The sequence below is a fragment of the Nanorana parkeri genome, unplaced genomic scaffold, assembly GCF_000935625.1.
Source record: "Nanorana parkeri isolate BGI_ZX_2015 unplaced genomic scaffold, ASM93562v1 scaffold101, whole genome shotgun sequence".
Classification (NCBI taxonomy): Eukaryota; Metazoa; Chordata; class Amphibia; order Anura; family Dicroglossidae; genus Nanorana; species Nanorana parkeri.
This window is the reverse complement of record NW_017306369.1, coordinates 1,966,307-1,991,520: the sequence shown is the minus strand read 5'-3', so window position 1 is coordinate 1,991,520 and position 25,214 is coordinate 1,966,307. Positions and strand designations below refer to the sequence as shown.

Below are 25,214 nucleotides of genomic sequence, written 5' to 3'. Positions count from 1 at the left end.
TGTTGCTGACATACACAAAATGGTAGTCCTAAAAAAGGACAATTGCGTCTCTGTACTGTTGTACAATAGCTGTACAATGCCTGCATCCACTCAGATTGTTCAGGTATTTTGAGAGCCAGCGGGGCCGACTAGCAAGATATTGAAGCTTGGCCCAGTGGGAGATTCCTCCATCCACACAGTTTAGCGTAGCTGGAGGAATCTGTTGCACCTTTTACATCTGACCGTAGAAAATGTGCAGATAATCTATAGGTGTATGGCCAGCTTTAGTCTAGGGAGAAGGAACCTACAGCAGGATTACCAGATATTCAATTTGTTGCTGACTTTTGAACATGCACTGAAACATGACTATGCATTTGGTAAATCATGGTACAATCTTAATAGTATACCTGTGAGTCCTATTGAGGATCTTAACAGACATTTCTCTTAATAAGGTTTAAGAGATTTCTATGGTTAGAATCTTGTAACAATGCTACCATCAAGAGATCAGCGTTTCTGTTAATATTCTGCTCCAGTTTAAAGATAAGGGGCCATTTAGATGCATGTGTTACTTCAGCATACAACAATACATTTACAGCGATGGCATGTCATTGCTTTTGAATGACACCCCTATACACTAAATAAATGAACCTCTGACACACCAGTGTTGCAGTGCATCACAATGCACAGTAACACAATACCCATGTGTGTTGTGGGTGCGCTGCATTGGAAAATGTAGTGCAGATTTGCCTTTGGCAAATGAATGAATGGGCTACTTTAATGCAACACATGTCAAAACATGACATAACACCTGGTAATGTGCATTCCTTTTTGAAATGCAATGGACCGGATGGGTCTGAATGAACCTTGAAGAATAGTTTATTGATGCTCACAGGCTGATTAATCTCTAACTATTTACTAAATGCCATTTTAGTAAATAGGCGTTCTCAAGGGACAAGGGCTGTATTATCTTAAAAATAAAATAGCAAAATCAACTCACCTTAAAGTTTAATTGCACGTATGCAAGCAAGCCACATTACAATATTTTTAGTATTGTTTAGTGTTAGTAGTATTTTTACAATACCTATATAGTAAATGGATGTACATATTTAAAGTTAAGCTAAAATTATTTCTATAATTTACTTATGCTTATTCTGAAGTGCCATGACAAAGTACTATGTGTTTGCCTATATAAGATAATGATCTATTCCCGATTTGCCCTTCTTATATAGCTGGAGAAACCACAGAAGATATTGCTATGTTTGCAAACAGCTGGTATGTTCAGATCCCAGATGAGCATATTTGTGTAGAAACTGCCTCTGAATATCCAAATCCTTGTTCTGTGGATACTGTTCATGAGGTAGGTTTGGATGAGATTATCACATTTTTGATGCACTACATTTCTCAGTGACCCCATAGTTTTCATTTTACAGCAATCACATCACAAACAAATCTAAACACATCTAGATCTGTTGCTTTGGTTTATTGCACTCTGGTTTCCTTTGATTAGTGCATCTGTTTTGGTTGTCTGATATAAACATAAAGCCAAACTCCTACCAAATTTTTTCTAGTTTTGGATAAAAGATGGAGGGTTAGAAGTTTTATTGCTGCAAAGAGATAAGGTTCTGCTCCCATTAAGGAGTCATATTTTGGATTATGATCTTCCCTTTGCAGACAACTCTCCTACAGGGAGAAACCGTTCTCTATCCATGAAGAATATTTGTAATGTATTTTCAAAGATCCTCATCCTGATTAGGTGATGGTCATTATTTTTAGGGAATGCTATGCCTGTGGAATGTTGGCTTGGCACAAAAGAAGAGCTACATATTGCAATATTTGTATGTAGAAAAGTCTTTGATATATACCATTCAAAGCCACATTTTGAGGGTATGTGCACCCTCTTCATCAGGGATGGTATTTCTCTAAAAAAAAAAGGTGAAGTGGCCCCTGACCCCAGAGGCCTGTGGTGGACCCCCAAAGGTAGGGAGGGCTGACAATTCACTCTCATGGGTGTATCCTTAGCTGGGGTGTGGCACATGAACAGTTGGCCGTCTGTCACTTTTAGTGCCTTTTTAAATGCTTTATTGTAGAACAGCCAAACTGGGTAAGAGAGTATAGGGCTTCAGACATCCATAGACACTGGATTCCAGACTCACCAATCCCTTCCAGCTTCTACAGTGCAGGAACAGTTTAGTTGTGCAGAGGATGACACTGTGTAGGAGAGCAACAGCTGAATAGGGGATATGCATGACATCTTCCCTGGGAGGGATGCCAGACTTGTTCCTGAGGTTCATGCCATCCTGGCCTTCCTGACACCTCCAGCAGTCATAGGGCTTCCCAGATGGTTTCAGACCCCTCCTAGATCCACATCTGGCCTCCTCCAGGCTTGAGGCCTATTCAGCTTCTCCAACCTTGTACATCACACCCATGGCAAGGCCCGGGGTGGACTGACCTGAGCAGATAGCAATTCCTGAGTATTTCTGCACTTCCCCAGCATTCACCACTGGCCATGAAACTCCCAGTGATTGGCTGGTGAGACATAGACACTCCTTATGTTCCCCATTGGCTTCCCCACTCTGTTGCAAGAGTCACACCCCACCTCAGGTAGGTGCAATCAATAGCAGAACACCTAGACTACAAATCAGCCAGACTAATTACAGTTCCAGCAAACACTACATTTAAATAGCTACTACACTTTGAAATTCCTGATAAAAGGTATCCATCCCTGCTACCATGATTGCGTTGCTATCTTTAGTGCATTTCTAACCTTGGAACTTTACCCTGTTCAGGGTATTGAAACCTTTAAAAGTGTAGAGTGACACCTGCTGGCCTTAAATCTCATCACTGAGATCCCAAAGCCTCATAAAGCTGACTAAGATACTGCATACCTGATAGTGTACAGTCTTTGAAACGTGTTACTTTTAAACTTGGCTCCCAGTGAACTGTGAAGTATGTAATAGTTTTAGCTGCAGCTACAGCTCTGACCATCTTTACCATGTTTGGCTTCTATGTGACATTGTTTAAATCTTTTAAGGCATAATTTGTTTTTTTCCCTGGTATTTGCTTTGAATAAATCTGACTGGATGTCTATGCCATGGCAAATAAATAATTTCACATTTAGATGTATTACATTATAGTACATAGAGTTAATTCTATCTATAATATTATGGTAACCTCAGTGAAGTGACTATGTTATATTATTTATATACAGGCAATGTTTCATAAATGTCAAGTACTCTTACAGTTCCCTTTTCTGAGCTGTCATGAAACCATGCAATTTAAAATCTACATTTTGTTCTATAATAAAGTATGATTTTTTTTAAACTGCTAAAAAAAATCTGATGTTGTCCCCTTGCAACACTGGGAACTTTATATTAACTGTTTCTAGAAATGTCTCTATTCACAGGGTCAGTTCACTTCACACTGCATAGAAGTCTACACAAAGCCTGTAGTCAAACTGCAGTCATCTCCTGCAATAGAAGTTAGTTTTCTGGTAAGAAAATGTGTCTTACAGGGTAAAGGAATGGAGGCTCCTGCTTAAAGTGATGCTAAACTCAGGCGTTCAATCTTAAAAATACATTCAAGTACCTTAACTATCAACAAAAATGTATCTTATTTGTGTATCACTCAGCTGTAGATCCTCAAACCAGGGGCGGACTGACCACACGGGCACTCGGGCACCGCCCGAGTGATCGTGGCCGGGAGCGGCCCGTGGCCAGGGTCACTGACAGGGGGGTACAAGCAGTATGCTGTACCGGATCGGGCCCCATCAGGCAGTCGCTCAACAACCGCCCTGCCCCAGGCGCATAGTTAGGGGGGCCCGCCGGCCGGGAAGCTTCCTGTGTTTACCGCACACGTTGATCCACCCGAAGGCACCGCGGAGCTCACGCAGCATGTGTTGGGGCAGATCGCTGCCACCTGGCAGTCGGGTGGAGAAGCAGCAATGTGCGTCCGTTCCTGGTCAGAACACCGGCAGCAAACTCAGGGGGATGGATGACCCGCAGCAGAATCGTGCAGAGACTGAGTTTTTGGAAACGCAGATTGGGCGCTGGTTGACCCTGTGCTGGCCGAGGCCATGACTGTGAACCAGGTATTGCTTCTCTTCTTGCTAGTCTAAGTAGTCGGGCTGCTGGTGCTTTGTGACACCTGTTAATTATTATTATTGCCGAGTCTACTGAGTATACTGTGTGTATATAATTGTAATAGTGGGTTGTTTCACTCCTGGAGATATTCAGCTCTACATATTACCCTTTCAATAGGTTCGTCTACCCCGTCAGTAACCAAAATATGCATCAACAAACAAGGGGTTCGAACTGACTTTCAAGTGAAGGCAGTTCAAGGGTTAACTAAGGATGGGGACAAACCACAATTATAATATTTTAGAAAAAACTTTATTCGAATAAAAATAGAGATTATAGGGTACACACAGCCGACAGCTTGCTGTCAACAAATTAAAAACCAATAGCAAGTCAAACTGACTATGAATAATTAGTAATTGGTAGGATATATGGACCCTTGATTGGCTATACATGCAGCTATCCTAGTTGTGAATAACTGTTTGCGGTTTGGATCTAGACATTTAAGTGTATACGGAGTGTATTCATCTTACAATGATTAGCGGTTATAACGGCATCTCCTTGAGCTATGTATATGTCACATAAGTATCTTAATAAGCCACAGATCCTACAGATTGCCACTTTGTATATTTTATAGACCTGTCTCAAGTCGGCAGTGAGTGGGTATATGGCGGCTTTTTAGCGGGATTGGGTTCTCATTCGTAGATATTTGAATTTTTGTGAGTAATAGCTTCTTGGATAGTGTCCATATAATTAGCGGAATCTTTCTTTTAGGTATGGTATCCGATTATAAGGTGAGTTAGTTCTATCAGAGAGGGGCAATCGATACCAGCTATGACTCTTCTTAGTATGTTAATCAGTACATGGCTGGTTATGCTTAATTCTCTCTGGTGAACAGTGTTAGGAGGTTTTTCACCATATATATATATGTGCAGGGGAATATTTCTTCCAAAACGATATATAACTTTGTTTTGCTGATTTGTGTTAAACCGAACAGCCAGTCTACTCGCTTGACCTGATGGTCAGTTCCTCAATCTCCATTTCAGGATTCTCACGGGTGGTCACGTGTTCTTTGTTCAAGTCAAACGTTTTTGATCTCCCTCTGGTATCCCCAATATGATTCCTCTGGTATCCCCAATATGATATCCTGTCAACATCGGAATCATATTGGGGATACCAGAGGGAGATCAAATGGTGGTCTAATGGTGTGGTTAGCAGTGCAATATGAGGGATGTAGATGGTGTGGAAGTTACCAATGTTGGAAGAGGGTGGCAGCCATCAAATTCTCTCCCAACACTCCTACTTCTGTACCCTCTGCATCTCTCTTCCTACAGTGTTCACCTCTGCACCCCTGCCAAGCAGTGTGGGAAGGATGGGGGGGGGGAGGGTGTGGAGATGCGAGAAGCATTAGAAAAGGGATGCAAGGGGTGCAGATGGGAGCAGTGTAGGAAGAGGGATGCAGGGGGTGCAAGAATGTAAACGCGGATGTGGCTTGTGGGTGGGGCTAGTATATGGTCGAGCACAAGGGGGCCCCATCATTTTTTATTGCCCGGGGGCTCCGTGTGTTGTCAGTCTGCCCCTGCCTCAAACCATCTCTGAATTGGGGCTGACACTGTCCTTACCTCTGGAAGGAGGTTACTTCTGTTCCCCATGGTCCCTGTGTGTGTTGTAAGGTAGCCACCGCTACAACCTCGCTCCCGTGATGGACTACAATCTCACGTTTAGTTTACTAATTTCTATTGAGATTGTAGTCTATCATGGGAGTGAACTTGGAGTGGTGGCTGCTTTACAACACTCACAGGGACCATGGGGAACAAAAATAACCACCCTCCAGAAAAAAGGACAGTGTCAGAACCAAATAGAGATAATTTGAGGATCTGCTGCTGAATGATGCACAAATAAGATACATTTTTGTTAATGGTGTATTTGAATGCATTTTTAAGATTTAATTTCTGAGTTTAGGCTCGGTTCACACCTGGGCGTTCCTAATAGGCGTGTTTTATGCGCGTTTTTGCCCTTGCGTTCCGGTTCCCTGCAACGTGGACGCTCGCAAGGGACAGTACCCGGAAGACGAATGCCAGCAGCGGCCGGAGGACACAGCGGGGATCGCGGACAAGGTAAGACCTACGCTGTATTCCCGAGTGTGGCTCGTGGTTACCGCTTTGGTACAGAAAATTAATCCCGAGCCACACTCGGGAATACCCAGCCTTAGTGTCACTTTAACACAACAATGATACTGAGCAGATGGTGGTAATGAAGGCAGATCTTTCATTCTAGTGGACAGTTTAATTAAAGTGCTAGCAAGTTATACATTGGATTGTTATAATATAGGAACCTTCTATTAAAGCAAACCTTCACTTTTCCTCGCTCTGCTGCTCCTCCATTCAGAAAAATACCCAATACTTCCAGTTATGAAGCAGAATCTTGCTTACTCCATGTAACATCACTGGGCCAATTGCCAAGCACCAGCGCTGTCACTGTTACCCTAATTTGGGTAACAATCACATGGGAACAATCCATAGGCCTATATAAGCTACAACTGTGTTCATTTAGCCCACCAGGCCACACCTTTAACTAAAATATCTGCTTATAAATGTCCATATCCTTGTTAGTGTTAATGGAATTTTTGTTACCTTAGACAAGATGATGATGAAACATACTGCCGTGCTGTAATTGAGTATGCAAGAGCATGTTCCCATTCTGGCCATCCAATTCGAGACTGGAGAGATGATTTCCCAGCATGCAGTAAGTGGTGTCCTTTTGGCTATAAAAACATTTATGGTAATTATATGTAGTAATGTAATTGATGCCAAGTGTCAGGACAATTGTTTATATTAGCTAATCCTCCAGAAAGAAGCACTTGAACAAATGCCTATGATTTTTAACAAATATCCAACACTAGAAGAATCCTGAATCAGCATTTAGAAACATAGAAGAATGACAGCTGAAAAGTGAATAATAAAATCTGTCCCATTTTTTTTTTTAACCTTTTTTTTTCTGAGTATAGATGTATGTTTGTCCCAAGCATATTTATTTTCATTTAATGGTAATTGATTCCTTACGTCTGCTGGACGTCTTCTCCAGGCATCAAGTACTCTTTTGGTAAAATAATACTTTCTAAGGTTAGCTTTGAACTTTCCTCTGGCTAGTTTGAGGTCATGTCCCCGTGCTTTTGATCCTATCTTCATATTAAAATGATTGAACTTTATTCACACCCTTAATGTAATTTAAAGCTACCCCTTTCCCTTCTTTCCCCAGGACTATACATATTACCTCTCTGCAGTCTCTCCTCATCATTTTTCCCCCACAGACCCTTCACCATTTTTGTTGCCCATCTTTTTGTCCTTTTTTATTAATCAATTGCCTATTACTCATTATTTATCCATATTAATGTAGTGTTCTACATTTTAGCGGAAAAGTGTGAAGATAATTTTGTACATCGGGACTGTATTAGCTGCTGCCCACCAACTTGTACTTATGAAAAAGAATGTTTAGGAAGCAATTTGCACTGCCTGGATGGATGCTATTGTCCAGATGGTAAGTATATACTGTATGTGTTGTTGTCCTTATGATACATTCATGCACTTTCTGCAGCTTTTAACTGAGAGTAATTAATATATAAAAATGTAAATTACTAATACAGGAAAAATCAACAATAGATATAGAACTTGTATAAAAAAATGCACACATTTTATTTTTTCTTTTAGCCTTAAAGAAATTATACCATAGTTCCACTAATATATTCAGGCAAATCAAGCAAGTTTGAAATTATTTTGGCTAAAAATGGTACTACGGGGAACATGTCGATAGTACAAAAGTAGCCAAAAATGCGGTGCATCCCCAGCTTCTCTTCTCACTGCTGAGTGCCGACTGCAAACTGCGGTCTGTGTCCCCCCTGATCCCTGCTGCTCTCCCCCACCTGTGTCCACAGAGGCAGCGGGGATTGGAGGGGACACAGAGCCGATCCAGCTGCCAGTGCCCAGTGGGGAGGAGAGACCTGTCAGAGGCCAAGCATGACAGTACGAGAAGGAGAGACCTGCCATGAGGCTAAGTGGGGCAGTGCGGGGAGGAGAGACTTGTCAGGAGGCCGAGCGGGGTGGTGCAGGGATCAGTACTGATCACTCAGTGTTTGTAAATAACTGGGCACCTAGTGATTACTAGGTCCCCAGTTATGAATGAACTGGAAGTGCTATACATCACTTCTTATTCATTCATGAATGGGGGCGTAGTAAATTATTACTGCCTGCTCACTTTAGAAATGAAGAGGAAGCAGCTCAGTACAGAGGCTTCCTGCCCATTTATGACTGGGTTGATAGCAAATATTTACTATTTTCAGATTGTCAATGAACAGGAAACCTAATAAAAATAATAATTTAAACAATTTTAAAAATGTTTCAGTCTAAAAATGTAATTTCGTTGCATTCCTAATTTTTTTAACCTTTACACAGTATTTATAATTTCATTTGTTCTTATTGTAGTTTGTAAGCCTTGCTATGACAGTCAATGTCCACATATCCTTCTATTGCCTGACGAAGCTGTCTGCAGATTGGTTAGACAAGCCCTCTGAATATAGTGTTATTTAGAAAAAAGGATCTGCCACATTTTTTCTGGATATGCAGTCTTCCTAGGTTAGAGGTGCCTATAGACATAGGAGATCTGACAGCTGTACAATTATGGTCTGACCATCCTCAGGCACCACAATCTATGGGTTTTCTGCAAGCCCCCTGCTTCCCTTATTTTGGGAAGGCACTATGACAATCAGACAGGGTTTTCTAACCTTTACATCTAATAATTTCGCTACAAAAACAGGCAGCCAGAGGACATCTGTTAGTGCCACTGATATAAGGTGGTTGCTCATTTCATACAAAACTGTCATCTCATATCTATGCCAAGCTTGTACCACAGTTGGCCTGGAGAAATGAGTAGCCTTATTTCATACAATACTGGGAAACATGTCATCTTTTCTTTTTTAGTTTTAAATTCAGGGGCTAACATATAGCTAAAACATGTATGCCTTCATAGACAACTATGAGATTCAAAAGTACTCATGCAGAACAAATATCTAGCAACAACGTAATTTTGAAATCTAAATGAATCAACTACCATTTTACAGAGCTAATCTCCTAGTTTCATCAGACTACATCTATATCACGTTTATTATTCAATTTATGACCTCTGCACATTATTAATGTGCCACTCTGACAGATAAATTGGCAATAATTATATAGTTTGCAATAATGTTTCCTCCATACTTGTTCAAGGGCCCTCAGTTATTTCCCTACTACGTATCAATATATCCTTAAATTACCTACTTTACAAGTAGAGCCTCTAAAGTAATTACCTCTTCTAGGCTGCAATTTTTTAAATAGGAATCAGGAAAGCCAGATCATCTAAACCGAATTTAGAAGACAAATGCAAAATGAAGATTTTCTAATTGATGTACTATTTTTTGTTCTGCTAAACTATGTCTTTATTTTTCACTTCAACTATAACGTAGAAATTTGGCCAAAACCTGCCAAAATGTATCATTTAACTACAAGCATAATAATTGTTAGTTACTATAAAAGCTAATTTTTCATTTGTTTCCAGCACAGTATGCTTATATATTGTCTAATTCAACTAGGTCTTATCCTGGACAATGGAGCCTGTGTTTCAGTAACTAGCTGTCCTTGCATTTATCATGGTACAGCGTACCCAGTGGGTTCTAAAATCGAACAGGAATGCAGCATGTGGTAATCCACTTTTATTAGCATACTTAGCTGAATGATCACTTTGGCTATTCCTAATGATGACAGAAATTCATATTTTATTTTGCATTGCAGCGTTTGTTCTGGTGGTGTTTGGAATTGCACAGAACACGAATGTCCAGGTATTTTATTTTATAAGCAGTCTCTCTAGTTTTTTTTAAAAGTATACTGTATATGGAAATCAAATTATGTTCCATGACATATTAATGTGATCACAGATTTGAAATGCTGCAGCTCTATTAATTATTTGCTTGATCACTCATAGAAACAGTCATACGGCTTAGTTTCCTTATTTATCTCTAATGTATTTCCACATTATGTTAATACAAGGCAGATATAACAGCATCTTCAAGAATGCATATTTTCTTTGTTTGCAAAGGTACACAGATCTTGAATGTTAAAGGTCTGGACTCCACAGCAAGGCCAGTTTATATACAGCACAATATACAGTATATACTATTAAGGACCTTACAGAAAATACACAATATAATTTACAGGTGAAACTCGAATAATTAGAATATCGTGTAAAAGTAATTGCAGTAAGTGCTGCAAAAGGGGCCCAAACCAAGTACTGAGTACATATGCATGCTTGTACTTTTCAGAGGTCCGATATTGTTCTATCTACAATCCTTGTTTTATTGATTGCATGTAATAATCTACTTTTTTTGAGATTGTGGATTTGGGGTTCTTGGGGTTTTAATGAGCTGTAAGCCATAATCATCACAATGATGACAAATCAAGGCTTGAACTATCTTGCTTGGCATGTAATGAGTCTATCTCATATATTAGTTTCACCTTTTAAGTTGCATTAGTGAAATAAATGAACTTTGCACGATATTCTAATTATTCGAGTTTCACCTGTATATGTCTGGAGTGGTGAAAATGGAGGGATCTTTCTGCTGAAATGCACAGAAACACCTGCTCAAGAGAACTAATGGTGTTTAGTTAAGGTGTAGTGGTATAGTTGGGCCACTTTCTTTAAATGGCAACCTACAATGGCCAATAAAAGTAGTCCGGTGGAATTACACCTTCACTGGCTTCTAACTGAAAGCATGCAATACCTAACCAGGAGCCAATGACACCAGGAAAGCCCAACCACAGTTGTAAGAATATTGGAGAGGTTGGTGTGTCATGCTGAAGAGAAGATAGCAAGGTATTCACAACTCATGCAACACACAACAACATTAGAAGTTTAAGTTACAGACGCTCAGGAAGCATGGAAGCCATAAGGGACATGACAGTTGCCCTGTTAATTTCCCCCAAATTCTACCTATGGCCCACTAGTGCTATAAATCGTTGTCTATGTTCCAGATTAACTGGAATGCAGGTTAGGTGCCCATTGGGTCATACAAAAAAACATAATTTTTTATTATACATGTATATGTGTATACATTATTTATTTCTACATCGTTATTATTTTTCTTTTGTAGCTGAGTGCTCTGTAGTTGGAGATTCTCACTTTACAACTTTTGATGGACGTTATTTTACTTTCCTGGGCATTTGTCAATACATCCTGGTCAAAGGAATTGGAAAAGATAAATTTACCATCACTTTACAAAAGTCTTCTTGTGATCAAGTAAGTGCAACTTACCAAATAATAACAAAAAAATGTAGTTTACCACAAGCTCCAGATGTATTTTGATAATGAACACAACAATCTAGACAATCTTATTGTGTTGTGAGTTCATGTAAATTAATCTTAGCACAAATTTTTGATGCATGTATCTTTATTCTGCTGAAACCAAGATGCAATGCCACTCCAGGTCTGCTCACACAGGCATGGGTGGATGATGTGAAATATGCGAGCTGCTCCATCCATAAAAAGTCCAGCTTTAAAAAAGCATTTTGCTTGTAACAGAGTGAATGTGGTGAAAATTCACTTTGCAAAGAATATCCAATCCTGAGCAAGAAAAATAAAAACAGTAGTTTTGCTTGCACATGATTGGAGGATGGAAGTCAACAGAGGTTCACCTCATTCACAAGGCTATGGGAAAATTCCTCTGCAAAGTAAACCCCACTGAGCCTTTGACATTTTGCTAGGGTAATATTTTATCCAGGAGATGATACATTTCATCTGTGTTAACTCACTGCCATTCTTCAGATGCCTTGTACTTAGCTGCACAAGAAGAAGCTTCTCTTACAACACAGACAGGTGTGCTAATAAAGCACATCAATCCTCTGACTGGCAAGGATCTCAGCAATTTACCACCAGGTAGATGAATGGAGCTTCTCAGCAGACAAGTCGTGCGCTGGACATTGTTGCAGTTTGGCAGTCTTAGAACATACAAGTTTTAGGATAAACGCCAACTGAAGAACAACACCAAATTCAACAAGGAGTTCTTTGTGTAAATCCCCCAGACCAGAATCTGAGAAGTACTCGAATATTAGGATATTAAATGGTATTTGTTAGTGTCCATTTGCATGCAAGCCTCAATAGGTAATCTAGAATCTTTCTAAGTGTACCTGAGAGTACTTGCATGCTTGTGTGTGCCCCTGTGGAATGCCCAGATGATTTAAGACCAATGTTAAATTCTTATGAGCAGTGCTTTACTTTCCATTCCATAAATGTTTTTTTTATATTCACCTGCAATGTGCCTTTCAACATGCTATCAAGTTTGATTACTTCAGGAAGAATCAATTCCTTAGCAAAGCCCCCTCCATCCTGCCACATCATAACCCTCTTCTCTTCTGTGAGTGCCTAATTACACTCTGTGCTGGCCTAGCTCTTTCTGCCCCTCTCTACATACCCTTTTTTTAAACAATTGGCAAGTTGTAAAAAGGACTACTATAGACAGGTCCAGATTTAATCTCTGCTGCCCCAAGGCCAGGTTCCTCAATGCGCCCCCCTACCTGCCAACCCCTCCACCATGGAAAATGGGAGACCTGCAGGCTGCATACAATGTCGCCGAGATCACTTGTACAAAACAAGCGGTGGCTTCCCTGTTGTACATTTAGCTCGGCTTGCCCAAAGCAGGGCTAAATGTAGAAAACAACTACCCACCCGGGCATCGGGAGATATCCGTTCCACACCCTTGCTACCCCTCTACTCCCTGCTGCCCCAAGGCCGGGCCTTGGCTGGCCTTGTGGGAAATCTGGCCCTGACTATATAGTGTCATTGGAATCACAGCTCAGAGTCTTCTGGGGCTGCTGATAATAAAAATAATAATCCAAGATGGTGGCACCCAGCAGCAATCTCAGGGCTTTAGGATGTCTACACAAGAGAGGCTTTTACAGGTAAATAACATGCATGAAATGCTTTAAATGCGCATATTATGGAAAGATTTTTGTTGAAATTAATGGTCTGGCGACAGGGTCTGTTTAAATAAACAAATATTACAGCTTTTTATTTTGTACTCATTTCTGTAATACAGTAAAAAGCAGGGCCAGTGTATTGTTGCTGTACTGGGTCCAAAACTGCATGAGTATAGATAGAAATGATGAACAATGCAATAGAAGTTGGTGAGTGAGCAATGTGCCATGTTTCTGTAAATTTGACAAGCTAGTTCAAATGTATTCAAGTGTACTTGTCAAAATATTTTACATAATTATATAGACAAAGAAGCCATTAGAGACACTTTTTTACTCAGGCATGTTTGTGTCGCTAGTTACCTGACATTTACACAGCAATGCAATATGATTTGATACTTCTTCTAGTTTGTTTGCCACACAGTCTTTATATACTTGAAGTATAGTTATCCTCTCTCTAGCCAGGAACCCATTAATATGTAAATATATTTCCTGTTTGCTTGACAAAAACTGGAAATTATTATTTTATCAGTGCCATAGTATATGATCCACGATCTGATTGCTATGTAAATGATGAACAAGCCTTGCTGAAAGACATTACAACAAAATGTCATGCTCATTAGAAACAGCTAAAATCGCACAATTAGCATAACACCGATAAAGTGACAATTAGGAATACTTAACAAAACAAATTCCTTCAATGAATAGTGAACAGAACAAGCATATGTAGATTAAAGACGTGATGTTGATCTTAACATTTACAAAGGATGTATTGCTAGTGTATAATGACCCCAAATAAAATCCTATTTGTAAAGTTTATAGCCAAAAGGAAAAGTCCTAGATTATGCACACATACACATTCTAATTTCAGGCACGCATGCAAGCACAGGAAGTCTGGTCCAATGTCATGTTTGTAGGTTATCTCTTAGTATCCCTGCTTGGCTCCTAGGTTTGGTCATTTTATTTAGGAGTTCCAAGTAATGGACATGCAATGTTAAAGTCACAGCAATCACTGCTGCTATGGTATGAGCAGTGTAAGCAGCAGACATGCTTCTCCTTATTTACTAAAAAATACTTTCAAGAGTGGAGGCTGGCCTTTCATGAAGAGAGATGTGCCTTAACTGAGCGCCACTCAGCACCAAATGACAGACATATTCTTAATGCCGAGACTGAACAGATCCTGGATTATTTGTGCCTGATAGCACCCAGACCCCTTTCCACTACAGAAAGGCAATAGGTATTCTGTAATGCTTTCCCAGGCAAGATCAAGGTGGCGACTCCAGGTCACACAGCTGTTGCATGCACTACCCCTTAGCAACAGACTAATGCACCATTGCTTTCTAAATGTGAATATATTAACATAATTCTAGATGCTATTGCAACCTACCAGACAAACCTTAAAAAATAGAAGAGGTTAAACTTGATGTGGCACAAAGCATATGTCAAGGAAAAATAATGAAAAAATATTTAGTACATCTTTGGAATACATCCACATTTCCCAATGTTTTATCCCTTTAAACATGCTGCAAGTAGAGAAAAATAACTGTTAATGTGCTGGACATATAGTGTACTCCCAGCTTTCTCTCTGATATGACAACTCAGCTCTGAATTTCTAGGCAGTCAGTGCTGCCTGCCACATTTGTGATGGATTACAAATTAAGTCCTCTCCTCACACTGCCAAAGAGCATAGGAAGTTATCAGCCCACATTATTTTTGGCAAAATTAATAGTGTATATTTTACCAAAGGGATATAACAACTCTATAACTAATAAGGTACTTTACTGCACGTAAATGGATGTTAGGCCAGGTGGACACCTGGGCGATCCCGGGGTGTGCGTCCCGGGACCGCGTGTTTGTGTGTGATCGCGCACACACAGCAGGTTCTGCAAAGCCCCTGCAAAGCCCCATTGACTTCAATCGGGATATACCCGTGTGCCAATCACTGAAAAAAGGTACATGTGCATTTTTTTCAGCCGTGATTTTGCGTAGTTGCATGGGCCGAATCATAGCACCTCGCCTGCCGCGACTGGGGTGCCATTAGAAAAGAATAGCCTCGCCACCGCGATCAGCAGTGCCGCGCAGTCATGGATCGCCTAAGTGTGAACCGGGCCTTAAACACAGCCACAGGTCTACTTCACCAAGTGTAATAATAACTGCTGTAGAAAATGGTGTTATGCGCTATACCCACATGTTCTCAAGAGGGCAACAATGTTATACAAGTGGTTAATTTTTATCTGTTTTTTTGTAAGACATAAGGTAAAAATGGTGTAAAACATTTTACTGTTTGTTTATTTTAGCACTCTGATCACGCATGTATTCAGTCAATTACCCTTGTACTTGATGAGGATATGAATAAACAAGTTACCATCCTGAGAAATGGAGATGTTCAGTTTGGCCCTAACCAAGCTATTATCCTAAATGGTAAGTTCTGTTCTGCTCTTGATTCGTGTGTAAGGACATAATATGTGGCCAAAACATATATGTACTTTCATATGTAGCGCCCCCGACCCACAAAGGCATGTGGTGAACCCTAGAGGCAGGGAGGGCTGGTATTCCACTCTCAGTGATGGATCCTTAGCTGGTTTGTAGGATGCAAACAATGAATTGGGCGCCCGTCATTTGAAGTACTTTTTTAATGCTTACTGTGGAACAGCCAAAACTGGGAAAGAAGGTATAGGGCTACAGACATCCCTGGCAAAAATAGACTCCAGACTCTCCAATCCCTTCCAGTTCCACAGTGCAGGAATATTTTAGTTGAGCAAAGGATGACACTATGTACCAGAACCACAGCTGAATAGAGGATGTACTCGAGATCTTCCCAGGGAGGGACACCAGCCTTGTTCCTGAGGTCTATGCCATCCATAATTGCTGAGGGTGAAGGGGCTACACATAACAACCATGGTAGCAGAAAGCAGATACAGCCAGATGGTCAGTGTACAACCCCTTCTATTATCTGCATGCAGTTTAGGCTTATATGTTATATTCCTGATAATAAGGATATGATCATAACTGTGTTATAAAACCAGCTATGCTCGCAGATAAACACTTTTAGACTTATTGGCACCTTTTTGTCAAAGAACTGGGTGCCTCTGGACACAACAACAAAAAGCTTGACTGGTAATAGCATGGAGTATTGTAGTCGGAGAGCGCAGAAAAAATGCTTAACCTTATGGATTTTCCACTTTAGACATCAGTGGAAAAGTTCAGAAAAATGGAGACCCTTGATCCATTGCTATGTAATTCACCCAATTCCCTTACCTTTTGTAGGATGGTTCTCTGTCTTTATAGTTCAAGAGATTAATAAGCGGTGCCTTGGGAGGATTAACCAGGGACCCTATGGGTGTATTCCACAGCAAATAGGGGCGATAGAGAGTCTCTACCAAAAGTTGATAGTAACCAAGATTAAATGAAATGCACAGTATCTTTATCTTTGACCCATTCTGGGATGCTACAAAGCAGACATTATTTCTCCTAAGTCAATTTCCTAAATCATCAAGCTTGCTGGAGTGTGCGGCTGAGACTCGGTTATTACAAGTTATATCTTGCATGGATGCCACAGCACCGTCTTGTTCTCCCACTCCCTCAAGTGTGGAGGTCCTTTTACTGATTTTTTTGAAAATTGTGCTGCAGCAGAATAATATCCTCCTTAGTTTCATGTAACTGTGTCTTCATGTGGATGAGAGATAAATTCCCCTCATTCACAGTTTCCAGGACATCAGTTAGAGTGGGTTCCAGGACCCCATCAGGTGTCATTCATGTGGGAGAATCCTCTCTTGCAATCCCACTATAATGGCCTCCAGGATTGCATGCTTGTGCCCCCCTTCTCACTGGCCAAAGAGAAGACAAAAGCAGACTGTGAACTTACCATGGAAATCAACCAGCAGAAGGCAAATTGGCCGATTTCAAGTAATGGTGGGTGAAACGCTCAGGCCTCGCAGCCATCTCCCTCTGCTTGTCTCTTTGTGGCATGGACTGGAGGAGGTCAATGCCATCTTGGGCCTTGCGTTCCTGAGTTCTCACTGTTTTTCCTTGTCATGGCTGTATGAGTAAAGAAGGGACTGAGGAGTGCTGGGGGGATATATAGCTGTAAGAAAAATTGGCTGCCGTAGAGCTCCCCAGGGACAGGTTTACAGGATCAGCCTCTTGGTGATGCTGGGGACTGCAACTGAGGCCCCCCATATATCATAAGCTGACTGTCACTGATTTGGATTTTTAGCTTTTTAGGATTGTATTCTGATTCTCACAAACAATAGCTTGATGTTATGGGTTAGCTACATTTTGTGCAAATGTACAGATGTAGATGGGGGAAAATGGTCCTCAAACCTTGGTCATTTGTGTTACAAATAATGTGGCGGTCCAATGCAGCACTGAATATGGCTTTCTAATTTTAGAGCAGCTATTCTTCTACATGCACTGACTGTGCACATTATATCTTCATATTTGGTGAGCAGCATTGGCATGTTATAATGCATATATTTAACACTTCTGGCATATATAACTTTTGGTGGTTTTACTTGATGGCAATAAAATAAAAGTGTTGTTTTGGATTGAAATATGTATGATCAAATGCAATTTTGCATCCAGTAAAATACATCGTGTATAAAAAATATTGTCTGACATACAATTCTGACAAAATGGTGTATCAATGCTGCATGCCATATTTATTTTCACATACTACAGCACAAAGTGTAGACAAGCTTTACCTGCTTACATGTACTTCATTATTCAGCTAAGTACAGTTGTTCTGGCCTAGTGCTTTGGGGGCATTCAGGGGGGTATAAAGAACAAGCACTCTTTTTTTTAGGCTATATGATGTTTTGAGCCCCTACATGTGTAATAATGGTGAAAAAAAACATTTTTTTCCTCTGCAGGTGATATTGAGGTTCGTAATTTGTCGTCAATGTTTGTCCAGCTAAAAACCAAGTTTGGAATAAGAATTCAGTTTGCAAAAGGAGGAGAGCGGCTTTATATTCAAGCCAGCAGTACTTGGAAGAGGAGAACATTGGGTTTATGTGGAACATTTAATGGAAATCTAAGAGATGATTTTCTGTAAGACATTTGTCTTTTTATCATATTTTTTTCATAGTATTATCTTAAAGCAGTTTTCCACTTTTTAAGCGTACCCCTAATTCTAATCACAGGATATAGCAGATAAAAAAACATATGAAGGATGCCTGTGTGTGGAGGAATAAATTCCAACCTAGGTGACATAACAGTTGTTTCTTTTCATAAACATTACATGATCCTGCTTAGAATGCCATACCAGATCTATAAATAGTATGTCATAGTGACAAGGGGTAAATCGTAAAATGAGGAAATGGAGGCTGTATATTACCTTGTGCTATCATCCTATCCTTTTTATACTACAATTATTAAAAATGGAAAACCCAGAAAGTGAGAGCCCTCCCCTCTCCTCTCCCCTCCTGGGCTATTGCGGGTGTTGTGGCTTTCAGCTGTCCATAGCAGCCAAGAGCCACAATCATGAACACTGGACAAACACAGTTATCTTGTGTCTGTTGTAATGGGCCATCCACAGCCATTATGATTGAAAGTGTCAAGAATGCATTTTTGAGGTACAACTTATGGGTCATGGTGTCACAAGATTCAATGACAGTTAGTTGCTGAGGGTGTGCAGTGCAGACTTATTACATTGCGTTCATCGTAACTGCAGCAGACCTTTTCAGGGTTTTCCTTTAGAATGGGAATATAGCATTAAGATAGGCATAAGTGCACAAACACACGACTGTACTCACCACCAATGCACCAACATGCACAACCACACTAGCTGCAACTGCATTGATGCACACTACACCACTGAACACACTGACATGCCTAATGCATGGCCCACACTACTGAACCACACTACCCTACTGAAAAAAGGCTTTTGAACCAGTACATGTGTGATATTTTTTTTTTCCAGTTCTCCAGCAGGTATGATTGAAGGCACCCCACAACTTCATGCAAATGCATGGAAAATCTCATCAGCCTGTTTAACTCCAGTGAACATTCCTGTCGTGGACCCATGTGACACTAATCTTCAAAATGGTAAGCCTTTCCCAATTCTGTATTGACATACAGCATGTAACACCAAATACAAAGCATAGTACTGAAGGTATACAGTATATACAGGATAACATGCAAATATTTGTTACATGAAAATGGAGCATACATGCTAAAAGCATTTAGAGGAAATATTACGACACTTGAAAAAAATCACAGAGGCCCGCAAAAGCATACAAAAAAACAAGCTGTTTCTAATGATCAAAATGTGCATGCTCTTTCCAAAAGTAACAACATTTGACCTGCCATTTCATTTTGCAATATTGTGTATGATGTCTTCCAAAAAAGGCCTTGGGTGACTTAAGCCTAAAAAAATAAAAAAATATTAATCTTATTTTTAAGAATGGCAAACGTTTATGAGAAAGCAAACAGATGTAACCTTCACGGAGCTTGCAGCCTTACAGAGTTGTATATTGGCCAGCAGACTATATTAATGAATGTTGTACATATACAGCTATACAATGGTGGGGATTTATTGAAAACTGAAGCAGACAGTTGTGCTTATCCAGGTGAAAGCCTTTTAAATAGAGATTTTATGTTCAATATCACTGTGGTCCTGGTAGGAACTTGATCCATGACCCTAGCATTGCAAGGCATGAATCCTAGCCACTGTGCTCTGATCATTTTAGTCTTATGCTCTTCAAGTATTAATAGGTCTGTTTATCAGATCTGCAGAGTTCCTGTTTGTCAAATGGTAAATAAATGCTTATAAATAATACATATACATTGGGCCCTCTTTGGACTCTTTTAAACAATAGTTTTCTTCCAGTTGGATATGAAGGTCAGTGTGATGTTATCAATCAAGAACTTTTTGCACCATGCCATACCTATGTCAGTCCGACATTGTATTATCAGCTCTGCCGGTTTGATGCATGTAAATGTGGAAGTAATTGTCTGTGTAACGCCCTGGCCCACTATGCATATATCTGCAATAAGCATGGTGTCACTATCAACTTCAGATCTCACGTTTCATTCTGTGGTGAGTAAAGAATTCTTCTTTTTAAAGCAATGGACTCTTCTCTGTGATGAATAGCAATACCCCTTATTCCTGTAACTGGTATCTGTACAATTTTGAATGAATAACCTGAACATTATTATTTGTCTTAAATATTTAAAGCTCTGAAGTGTCACTAAATCCTTGTATAAAATACAAAGCTCACAAACGCTTGTCCTGATCTTCTGGTCTGAGGTTTTAGCAGAGCATGTATAACCATGTGCATTGTTTGCCTCAGACTACATGCTCCAGGATAACTTGTTCTGGCATTAATCAATGTGCTTGCACCCCAGCTGGCCTACTAGTTGGTGGATGCTGTATATGCCAGTGTTGGCTGCGTTGGCACGTAATATTTTAGTCCACAATGGGAATAAAGAGGGGGGCTATGTTTGACCCACAGGAGGACCATGTCCACTGGCATAGCCACCCTAAAAAGGAAGTGCAACAGTCTGATTTTTTAAAATGATTATTTATTGATACAGAAGCAACCATAGCTAAAGAAACAGATTTACATGTGCACTGGAGAAGTTAAAGAAAACAACATCTATTTTTTTAATATAGGTTTAGTGACACTTTAAAAAATGAATAAAAAAATGTTAAATTCCTAATTTTGTAAAAATGCTAACTAGTTCTGTCTAGGGTTATCCTCTTCCTTGCATATGGCGCCCACACCTGATGAAGCCTCAAGGAAGTATAAGGAAATATAACACATATGCACGATTTCATCACATTTTATATTACTATGCTGCCAGTCACGTTGCCTAAATAAATTTGGCATGGCATATCAGTAATCTTTGGTGGATCAATTTGGTTAACCATGTGAGTGGAAGTGAGGAAAACAATTTTAATGAAAAGATATCCCATTACCCTTAATGGTGTTACAGTACATATGGGTTACATATTATTTTTTAATTGGTCTATTTAAATAAGTTTTTCTACAAATTGTTAATTTAAATATGTAGAATGTAATGTGATTATCCTATTTGTATGATCAACTGTCCAACATGTAAAGATCCATCTTTGTTAAATTTCTCTACTTCCATTCCTTCTCTGCTCACACTTCTGTTATATGTTAGAATTTGGTGCGGGCTCTATTAAGGTACATCTAAAGGCTTCTTTATTAAAGTCCCAATTACAGCTACTATGTGATACACAAACCTTATAAAGTGGTCCAGAAAAGTTCCTTTACCTTCTTTGAATTAGCCAAATCCTCCTGTATTTGAGTTTCACACTCTTCCCCTTCCAAACACTGCAGCTCAGATTGGGAGGGCTTCAGCAACAGAGGCAATGCTGTTAGTCTAGAAAACAAGGGGAAGGCCTAGATGTGGCCAGGTGTGAACTGAGAAGCTACAGGCTTGTGAATCAGCAGTGAAAATGCAAATAGTCACACCCCATATAACATCTTCTAATGCGACTGTAATGAAAGCAGGCACAGCATACATTAAAATGTCAACTCTGCTCTGACTTTAGGTGCAGTTTACCGTTGTTGCAACCCAATAATTGAAAGCTGCATTAGGTGGAATTCACCCAAAGGATCAGCAAGTATTTGTGGGACTTTGCAGGGAGACTAAGACATAACTATGGGGTCTATTCACAAAAGGGTGAAGAGTTTGGAGAAGGCAGGAGAAGTGAACAATCTAGGCCAACAAAGCTGAACTGGAAAGTGAGCTGAATTGGAGAATTTTTTCCAAATTGGCTATTTTGGCCTAGACTGTTCACTTCTCCTGCCTTCTCCAAACTCTTCACCCTTTTGTGAATAGACCTGTATATGTGCAAACGCATTTTTTGAATGGGATGCTAAAGGTCTACTTTGATTTCAATAAACAATACTGTGACACCAGCAGATGGTCTTGCAGCAAGGTGTGAAGGTCAATGTAGAACTTCACAGTTCTGGATCTGGATCTGGAGCAGAGAATGTAGGTTTATTATACAGATACACCACCCCATTATCCTTTGTTTTAATTGGGATAGCTTTGGATGGAAGTTCCAATCTCTAAAATATGTTGCAGTTGTCACTGATTTCAGACACATATTATTCAATACATTTCCAGCCAATATATCGGTGTCACTAAAATCAACCTACTGACAATACAGCAAGTGAACATTTTATCTTATTGATCAATGAAGTGAAATATATCAATATAGTAAATTATGTTCCGTAGGAGTCATCTGCCGCTTTGGAATGTTGTTCCATCAGTGTTCATCATACTGTGGCCGCACTTGCTCCTCTCTTTCCCTTGGAGAAGTCTGCACTGATGAATGTATAGAAGGATGCAACTGCCCTGATGGAAAGTACTTTGATGAGTCTCTTAGTTTTTGTGTTCCTATGTAAGTATATGTGTTAAATGAAAGGAGCAATTTAAAAGTGCTCACTGTGTATGTATCTAAATGGAGTGTGTATGTTCTCCCCTTATATGAGTGGGTTTCCTCTGGATACCCCAGTTTCTTGCCACAGTCCATACATAAACTGACAGGTAAATTAGCCAAATTGCCCTATTGTGTTTATGTGGGAATGTGAGTGCTATTAGTAAGCTCCTTCACATGAATGATCATACAACTCCATGGAGAGAGTGTCATTAAGGGGAACAAAACCAGGACAACAATGCTGCAAGCCCACAGTGCTACAGTCTGGCCATTTAGGTACAGTTCAGATTTCCTGATCCAAACTAGGGTTAGGCTTGGCTCTGAGCTGTAACAGATTTAGTTAGTTCTGGCTGATCCTAATATTCTGCATCTGTAATAAATTTGCAGATTGTGCGAGGATAAGGATCACATACATACACCCCCTTGGCTAGCCACAAAAGACAATGGTGAAGCATGCAACTCAACCTTTTATGCCCTCCCCCCCATTATCTAGTTTAAAAGCTCCTCCAGTCTTTCTACCATTTTCCCCCCAGGAATGCTGGGGGGACTGTGACTTGTTAGGTCCAAATTGACAAAATTGATGTGACAACTGAAAAATTATATGTGCATATTTAGAAAAATGACAATGCAAATTAAATTTTTAGACCTGCATGACATAAATCTGACTGCTCTCTGAAATACGTACATGCAGTATGTACAATATATTGATGTTATATGTATAAGCATATCGGTAAACGAAAGTATCGTTTGTATCAGTCAGTCATTCTCCACATATGCACTTTGCTGCTCTTAGAAAATCAAACTCGAACCAAAGTTATAAAAAATACTATCAGTTTGTGAACATTTCTTTCTACTGCAGATCAAGCTGTCGTTGCTATTACAAGGGCAGAATTTACCATCCAGGAGAAGTGATTTTACGACAGTCTGGGTCTTGGTAAGATAATTCCCCCTCCCTTTTAGATTGTAAGCCCTCAGGGGCAGAGCCCTCCTTTCCATCTTATCTTGAATTGTATTGTGATTGTAATGTCTGCCCTATATTGTAAAGTGCTGCGCAAACTGTTGGCGTTATATAAATCCTGTATAATAATAATAATAAGCGCTAAATAGTTACAGTTCAAATGTATACATGACAATAAGTGTATACTTTACAAGGAGATGAATCTTGCTTTGTAGCTTATACAATTAGGATCAATCATTCTTTAATTTGACTTCAGGAAACTAAAATCTGGTAACAAAAGGGGTTTGAACATTATTTCTGCTATTTACCATGTAGTACTTAGTATTGATGCTTCTTCACTCTAATTACAGAAATAAGGTTATTTATCTTTTTCTGCTAGCCAGTGTTTGAATGGAACAATGAGGTGTACTGAAACCGCTACAACTATGACAGGTATGTTAAAACCGATGACTCATTAGGCACATATCTGCAATTTGAACATCAGAGAACATATTATTCTTATATAGCTGTTACATACAGCCAGTTTCAATTATTTAAAACATTTTAAACTTTAAATTATTTATGGCAACTCGTCACCCCCTTTTAAAAAAATGGTTTTGATTTTTTCTTTCCTTCTTCGGTTGGTGGTAGTTTTACTTCATTTATTTCTTTCCAATGGTATAGGGACTGGACTTGTCCAGGTCAGTTACCAGAAGAAGTACTCTAAAATAGGCTTCCACAGCACAGAGTTACACAGGGAGGTTGCGGGGTTAGTGATGATTCCCTATATGTTCCCTACACTTAATGAGGTGGCATCAATATACCAAGCGTACATGGGGAACAATCGCTATACTTTAAGCTTCTCCTTAGCAGCTGCCTGCACTACCTTGCTCTGGAGGATTGTTTCACAGTACTCCTACTTTTTGTATGCTTTGCAATAATACCTAATATTACTGTTGGGCAGCAACCACCGGCCAGTGTTCTAAGTCAGCAAACCAATGTGTTGCTTCAACTTCTCCAACTCTATAGACCAGCCGCTGCCAAAGCAAAGCACTGGTTCACTTTAAATATGAATAATAATTTTCTCAACAGTCGGCAGGTCTTTTAAAGGAGACATGCCTTTTTATTCTGATTTAGCCTAATTGTACTTGAGAATTTAGTTAGGTGTGCCTGTCTGTCAAGGTGTGTACATTACAGTGTAATGTAAGGGTTACAACAAAGGGTACAATATTCTATCATTCTTATCATAACAATAATAAAGGTAGAAGTTCATGTGCCTACTTAATATATAATCATTTTATGTTAAAGGCCACACATGCCCAGAAGGAAAAATATACTTTGACTGCAGGAATCCTGTTCTTGGCTTACCATCTGCTGGTGTGAACTGTGAAGTCACCTGTGCCAACCTGGCTATGAATTTCTCGTGTGTCCCATCCCCACCTTGTGCCAGTGGGTGCATTTGCCCACCAGGGTAAGTAAGTAGATATGGGGCGTTGCACTGATGGTTGTTTATGTGTATTTTCATGTGTATGTGTACATTGTTTTGATAATATTATGTTTTGCAGTATGGCGGAGCATAAAGGGAAATGTTATGTTCCTGATAGCTGCCCATGCTCATGGAAGGATTGGGAATATTTATCTGGAGAAGTCATTACTACACCGTGCTACACATGGTAAGTTATTTAAATCATCTACAGATGAACTGTAAAGGGATATGTATATCTATTGTGAGTTATATACGTGTAGATTTCTCCAATTTGGATAGAATCAACAAAACTGTGAGTTCATGAATTGTGTAATTCTCTGCTGATTAA

At 39.8% G+C, this 25,214-nt stretch overlaps 1 protein-coding gene across 1 annotated transcript in view; it reads left to right on the top strand.

Annotated features, from left to right (window-relative positions):
• OTOGL (otogelin like) overlaps positions 1-25,214 on the top strand; it is a 141,789-nt gene that overhangs the window by 29,189 nt on the left and 87,386 nt on the right. The window contains 17 exon segments of the mRNA XM_018552912.1: positions 1,219-1,336; positions 3,188-3,270; positions 5,412-5,415; positions 6,665-6,797; positions 7,464-7,589; positions 9,676-9,784; positions 9,875-9,921; positions 11,230-11,375; positions 15,343-15,466; positions 17,917-18,094; positions 18,966-19,090; positions 19,875-20,084; positions 22,262-22,427; positions 23,323-23,397; positions 23,801-23,853; positions 24,709-24,871; positions 24,966-25,073. Coding sequence (XP_018408414.1) covers positions 1,219-1,336; positions 3,188-3,270; positions 5,412-5,415; positions 6,665-6,797; positions 7,464-7,589; positions 9,676-9,784; positions 9,875-9,921; positions 11,230-11,375; positions 15,343-15,466; positions 17,917-18,094; positions 18,966-19,090; positions 19,875-20,084; positions 22,262-22,427; positions 23,323-23,397; positions 23,801-23,853; positions 24,709-24,871; positions 24,966-25,073 — 1,968 coding nt within the window.